The sequence below is a fragment of the Palaemon carinicauda genome, chromosome 1, assembly GCF_036898095.1.
Source record: "Palaemon carinicauda isolate YSFRI2023 chromosome 1, ASM3689809v2, whole genome shotgun sequence".
Classification (NCBI taxonomy): domain Eukaryota; kingdom Metazoa; phylum Arthropoda; class Malacostraca; order Decapoda; family Palaemonidae; genus Palaemon; species Palaemon carinicauda.
In genome coordinates, this window is record NC_090725.1 from 91,870,046 (window position 1) to 91,877,545 (window position 7,500).

Below are 7,500 nucleotides of genomic sequence, written 5' to 3' on the forward strand. Positions count from 1 at the left end.
TTAAATGTTGTTAGATTATCCTGTACTTTAGTTTGCTCTCGTATCATTGTTGCTCTTTTCTTTTCCCCTAGTCTTATTCTCATAACTATTCTTTCCATTGCTTGAGTTGTCACTAGATTATGTTCTTGGGCTTTAGTGTATGTAAAAGGTGTTTAATATTTTTCGAAGCAGAGAGAGAGAGAGAGAGAGAGAGAGAGAGAGAGAGAGAGAGAGAGAGAGAGAGACTCACGTAGGAAGATACCATGCAATTTGCTTTGACAAGTCATCACGGCAGCATCAGATAACACAAAGGAGGACGGTTAGCGACACCATACAAAGTGTCACAACTCGAGGTATAATTGCCTGGGAAGTCACTGCACGCTCCCCGGCCTTAAAACGCTGCCATGTGCTCCAGTTGGTTTTTGATCCTCAGATCACCATTTTTTATGCTAATTACCTAATCCCTTATACGGTTCTCTTGGTCATAAATTTCTTCTAATTCTTATTTCTTCATCCTTCTCACGACTTTCTCAATGTTTTCTATTAAAATAACTCATTTATTCAACAGTTAAGATTAATTATTTTTCTAATTAATTTCTATTAATCTATGATTGATTGAAGGCATAATGTTAATTAATTCAACTACGAATAAGTAGTATTGCATTATTCACCAAATTTTAACCGTATGTCAATTTGATACTGATTAGTTTACTAAACAATTAATGAAAATTTTATAGCACTTTGATTTTAAACCCCACATTTATAATTTTAATCATAGTAATATAGTCTTTGTCCTTATCATTAATGTTATCATAATGTTACTAATTTCCTGTTTAATTTTGGTACGCTTAACAATTATGGAGAGTTTCATGATGATACAGATGACTCCATAAATAGTTTGTCATTTGCGTGTTTCCCATTTTTGTTTTAATTCGCAAAATTAAAATCGATCATTCCAGTGTAAAATGAAAATATTTCGTGGAAACGAAAAACCTTCCACCGGATGTTACGTAAACAAATCAATAACATTAAGGGATTAAAGTAGTATAATTATCATAGATCTGCTGCGAAATCCAATAGCATTATTATTATTATTATTATTATTATTATTATTATTATTATTATTATTATTATCATTATTATTATCATTAGCATCATCATCTAAACTCAATAACAGTAAGAGATCAAAGTAATAGAATTATCGGTAGATCAGCCAAGAAATCCAATAGCATTATCATAGAGGTTGTTATTATCATTATTATTATTATTATAAAATCAATAACGTTAGGAAATTATAGTAAAATTATCTGTAGATCAGCTGAGAAATCCAATAGCATTATCAAAGAGGTTATTATTATTATTATTATTATTATTATTATTATTATTATTATTATTATTATTATTATTATCATTATTATCATTATTATTATTATTATTATTCGTTTCCCACCGTAAAGTAACGGTTTCTTGTTTACGTCCTCATTCCCATATAGGTGGAAGGCAACGTCGTGCAAATAAAAGCCGTGTCCTTGCAACCCCTTTTGGTTCCTTTAAGAATCCGAACAAAGAAGCTTAGCGCCATACCAAGCGCAAGAACAAGTAGAAGATGATGAACACGAGGAAGAGAAGAGGACGACGACGTGGATGAGCAAATAAAAGTGCGATAAAGAAAAAGAGCTAAATGAAATAATAGAAACATCGCAGGGAAAGATACGCAGCCATAGAACCGAGTAGGACTTTTGGTATTTTCCTTTCTCTCTACCCATGTCGTCATTTGCAACTGTGCTCAATGCAATAAAATGAATTGCAACTATTTCAATGTTGTAACTATTCTTAAAATATTTTATTTTTTATTGGTCATCATTTCTCTTAGTTTATTTATTTCCTTGTTTCCTTATCTCAGAGGGCTATTATTCCCTGTTGGAGCCCTTGGGCTTGTAGTATTCTGCTTTTCCAACTAGGGTTGTCTCTTAGCTAGTGATGATGATGATGATGATGATGATTCGCTATATACTTCCGTCCAGCAATTAAAAGACGTTAAAAGGCACGCGAAGCAGATGATAATAGTAAAGAATCTATTCAACTGCGCTTGCACTTTAGCGAATGACGTAGAAATAACGTTTAAATCTGGGCCATTTGGCATCGCTCTGCTAACGGACGGACAAGAGATGAAATAAAAGAAATAAACCGGGAAGAAAGAAAATACAGGACACCCTCCCACCCACGTTTTATCATCATCATCGTCATCTTCTTCTCTGTAAATCCTTTATCCTTTGCTTTAATTCCCTTATAACACGGGAGATATATATCTTTTTATGCTGGGGTCCCTATCTTGCATTTTCTCATTACTATTCTATTACAGATTTCAACCCCTCGCCCTCAGTGTCCTTCCCTCTCATGTCTCTTTTTCATTACATATAGCTTCCCCTCCTCTCTCTCTCTCTCTCTCTCTCTCTCTCTCTCTCTCTCTCTCTCTCTCTCTCTCTCTCTCTCTTGTTATATTTACTTCATCCAGTTATCCCCAGTTTCATTTCTATCAGTTAGATTTATGGTAATTTTGGGGCAGGAGACATCTTGTTAATTAATTTACAGTTTACAATAGCCACAAATTGGGTCCAAGTCTGATTTTCGGATTAGGCTGAGTAAGTCTGGTATTTACATGACCCATTGGAGGAATCGTAAATTGTCCTCGACCTTCGAACGGAACAGTGAATTTTCCCAAGACCGATAAAGTTGCTAAACGAAGATGTCCCCAAAAAAGGTTTACATACAGAGAGAGAGAGAGAGAGAGAGAGAGAGAGAGAGAGAGAGAGAGAGAGAGAGAGAGAGAGAGAGAGAGAGAGAGAGAGGGGGAAAAGAAAGTTAGTGTGAACGTCACCCCTTTTCATGTGGTCTTACTAAGATGCCATCCTCTCCCTCGCCCTTGTTGTCCGAAGTGGCCGCTGATTGGTCGACTACCAACGTCATCCATCCTCTCGCCCAATCACGTCGCCGCAAGAGAGGGTCTCGGTGCGTGATTTTTTCCTCCTTTGCTGCTTCATCCTGATTTTGGAAATTTCACGTTACTTTCTCGACCGGATTCGGTGGTTCATTTAATCACGTTTCAGTAACAATTCCTATAATAAAATCACACGAGGGATATCCCGACATATTCTTTGTAGCACTTTGTCCCGTGAAAATATACGTCCATTTACGACACAAAGTACGCAAGATTTCCCTTGACAAGTTGTTGCAATGATGTCAAATGATAACAAAGCACTTCGCCTAATTTCAAGGAGATTTAACACGACAAACAGGTGTGAAAACGAATCTCAAATAGAAATCGTAATAAGGAAAACCATACACCCTATTCTAAGCGCCAATAAAGCAATTTACTTTTCTTCGCTTGCAAAAGCTGCAACGCTGACATAATCATGAGCAGGTCACCTCAACCCCTGCCCTCACTCCCCTCCGCAGGGGGAGTGGTCTCTCCCTCGCGCGGTCCCTCGTTCCCCCGGCGGAGTGCTCGTGCCTCCACCCACCCAGCAAAGGTCGCCAGTTAAGCGATGTTCAAAAAGCCATGTGGTCTGATTTCTCATGCCCAGTGTAACACACACCTTCACGCGGGAAGGAGTTAAGAAGACGGAGGAGGAACCCAGGGTTTCGCCTCGCTCCTCGAGGTGCCAGTGCTACTTGTCACTTGATCGCGAGTGGACGTCACTTACTTACCTGAGGGCCTTGCAATCTCCAGACTGAACTTTTTCTGAGAGGAAACTTTGCCCCCAGAAGGTCCGTCGCCTCTGGCCCACTCCATTATGGATATTTTCTTTTACAACTTCATGGACTAATTAGTGCTGAGATCTTATGTTAGAATTTCAAAGGAAATAATTGATGTTGTGATAATTGTGAAATGACTCTTTGGTGGACAGCTGAAAATGTGATAATTGCAATGGCTGTCAAAATCAGAGATTTCTCACTGAAAAGCTGAAAAGTTGATAATTTGCTAATAATTGTGGCTTAAACAAGTTACACTTGAAATTTATCAGATTGGGATAAATGTAATCAAGCGGGCTAAATTTAGTGAAAATTTTCGCGAACTTTAAATAAAGCGAAGTTTACACTGACAAACAGTGAAAGGAAATTCATAGGAGAGAAATTTTACTGTTCGGTAAAAATCTAAAAGAAAAAAAAAATATACTTTTATAAACGGATGAAAAATCCGCAAAACTAGAACCAAGTAATAACCAACGTATTTGAAAATAACTTAAGTCTCTTCGTGCTTTAATAAATCACGGAAACCAAAACTGACAATCGCTCAAACCATTTGCCTCTAGAAGTGTTACCCTCGGATGCGAAAATGTTGCCGCAGAGCCTGCAGGAGATTTCGATAGATCACCCCCTGTCGACGGGAGTGCCCTTTGGCTCCCTGGCTGTGAATGAGAACTCGGCCACGCCTTACTCTGATGCTACTCAGGTGAGCAAAGATACGAGACACGCTTCGTTAAGGACAGTCTTCTTCTTAAGAGTATTTGTGTAGGCGTGAGTTTGACGTCCGTGTGTGCGTGCATGCGTGTCAGATAGTCCAGTTGTGTGAAAAGACACGCGAGGTTGTGTGAATCTTTAATGTCTGTAATTCCTTGTTTGCTGCATCTCAGACTAATTCGCATTGCTAAGATTGTGTATTTGTTGAATGATCTTGATATATGTCAAAAGGGGCGTAAAGTTTCTGCTCTGAACATAGGATATTCTTGTCGAGTTTGGACTGATTTAATTGCCAGTGGGTATTGGCATAAGATATTCGAGAATCTAAAATGAATTAGGGTATATAAGAACGAAAAGAATGAATGCCTTCTTAGTTGTTGTTCAATTACTTGCAACAAGCAGCATTACTTCAACTTTTGATAACTGTTCACAATTAAATCAAAATGGTAATCTTTCTATCCCAAATACCCCCAAAAGCGACAAACTCAAAATATATTTAAAATCATTAGTAAAATCACCAGATTATTCACAGAGAAGTCGAAGTGTAAAATCCCATTAGAAACAGATCCACAACCATTTAAAAAAATTTAATATGAAAATGGGCGATACTAGTCACGATATGCATAGTTATGACTTATTTCTAAACATATTGGTAGCGCTTGAAATTAATTCGCATGTGCTTATTTGTATTATAAGTATATTTGTCTAAATCTCTAGCTATGCAAATACAAAACTTATGCATGCACGAGTACGGGAAAAATATCAAAATATTTATGTACATATACACATACACTTATATATATATATATATATATATATATATATATATATATATATATATATATATATATATATATATATATACTGTATATATATATATATATATATATATATATATATATATATAGTTTTATATACATGCAATATTCTTCAAGGAATAAGTTCTTTTTAATAGGACGTTACGTTAAATAACGATTATAATGACTTTGATCACTAATATATATATAAATTATATACATATATTTATAGATATATATTTGTATATGTATATATTATATGTATGTATATATATATATATATATATATATATATATATATATATATGTATATATATATATATATATATATATATATATATATATATATATATAGTGTGTGTGTGTGCACGTGGATTTGTGTGTGCATACTTGAACAATTAACGAGTGTATGCTTCTGTTTACATGTGTAAAAAAATAAATGAATTCAAATTACGTGTGAAAAACTGTAAAATTGAACACAAAAATAAAGTTTTCAGGTATGCACGTTTTTAAGGCAGTTATGATTGTAATATCTCAGAATAAAATCAATTCTGGTTGTGATTTTCTCACGCATTTGATATTCCACTTTAGAATAGAGATGTCTTGATTTAATAGTTTTTAATTTTCAAATTATTTCGGATTTCATTAAAATGTAGCAAAAGTCACTTTCGGACGAGTTTCTTGAAATCCTGAAAGGGAAGGTAGGATGAAATCATGTTTAAAATTTATGTACGAAATAAGAATTATGGGTAGACTCAAAGACATTTACTGTATTCGTGATAAGTGATTGTATAATATATATATATATATATATATATATATATATATATATATATATATATATATATATTTAGACGAAGTGCCTATACACACATTATATATATAAATAAATAAATATATATATATATATATATATATATATATATATATTTAGACGAAGTGCCTATACACACATTATATATATAAATATAAATATATATATATATATATATATATATATATATATATATATATATATATATATATATATATATATATATATATATATATATATATATCTTTTTCATACTATTGTAATTTTACGCTTACTTTGTGCTTCGTAAATCTTCTTCTTAATTCTTTTCAAACTGTAAGTTTCAATGAATTAACGAATGAATATAATCCGAAACTTACAAGAATTTATCAGCGGATTCTGAGGTTGAAACAATTAAGTTTGTTACGGCTTTTCGTAATAACTTCAATTACAGTATACATGTTGGGCATTTCGATATAATTTTGTATACGTTCAAGTAAAAAAAAAAAAGACAGCAAAATTACAAATAAAATGCTGCTGTAGAATCTTCTTTCCACCTGCAGTCAACTTTACATAAAATCTCCCAAAAATAACTTTTAATATCTCTTTAATCATTGCAAGAGGATTTTCCTTTAAAGTTAAACCCGTGGCTCATTTGCCGCTAAGCTTTGCTAAGCAATAAATTCAGAAGAGCCGTTTAAATTAGGTAATTTGAAAAGACTAATGTTTGAAATGTGAAGTGGAGTTCCCGTAGGGTAGTTCACCTGCGGTCAGGCACGTTATCATGCTTCCGGTGCTATACTGTCTTCTTGCATTTTTATATTTGCTTGTTGATTACGATAAAAAAAATAAAATACAAAATAAATCCTTAAAAATTAGCAATCAAGGATCTTTATCATCTTTGGGTTCAGGATCTTTATCATCTTTGGGTTCATGAAAATCTATTTAAAGATGATTTTAAGTTTTACTTATAGGTGAAATAATTTCTTAACGGAATGAAAAAGAAATTCCTTTCAACATTTATGCTAGGACTATAGTCTTCCTTTTTATGACTAATGTATTATTTTTGCTTTATATAAAACATTTACTCGAAAATAAAGCCCTTAAAAAAACTACTCTTTTCGGCCTATGCCATATATCTGTCTACGAGATTATTTAAAAATAGATATCTTGGAATTCGACATCTCGTATGTTTTTTTATTATTATTATTTTAACGTTTTGACCATTGAAAAAAAAAAAACATACTGCAGAAAAAGTAACACTAATTACGTCTCAATAGATCTTAATTTTGATAAAAAAAAAGGTTAACCGAATAATTATTTATTTTTTCCTGAATTATTCCCTATAAATGAAGAGAAAGTGGTAAACTAAAAGTAAAACAAATCTATACCAAAACATATACAATTAAGTTTGTCAAAAGTTTAAAATGTAAGAGAGAGAGAGAGAGAGAGAGAGAGAGAGAGAGAGAG

At 33.2% G+C, this 7,500-nt stretch overlaps 1 protein-coding gene across 1 annotated transcript in view; it reads left to right on the top strand.

The window, feature by feature from the left end:
• The first annotated feature begins 3,548 nt into the window (after positions 1-3,548).
• LOC137649890 (sex-determining region Y protein-like) overlaps positions 3,549-7,500 on the top strand; it is a 13,484-nt gene continuing 9,532 nt past the window's right edge. Inside the window, exon 1 of the mRNA XM_068382834.1 lies at positions 3,549-4,432. Coding sequence (XP_068238935.1) covers positions 4,316-4,432 — 117 coding nt within the window. The 5' untranslated portion in view covers positions 3,549-4,315. The remainder of the gene's footprint in view (positions 4,433-7,500) is intronic.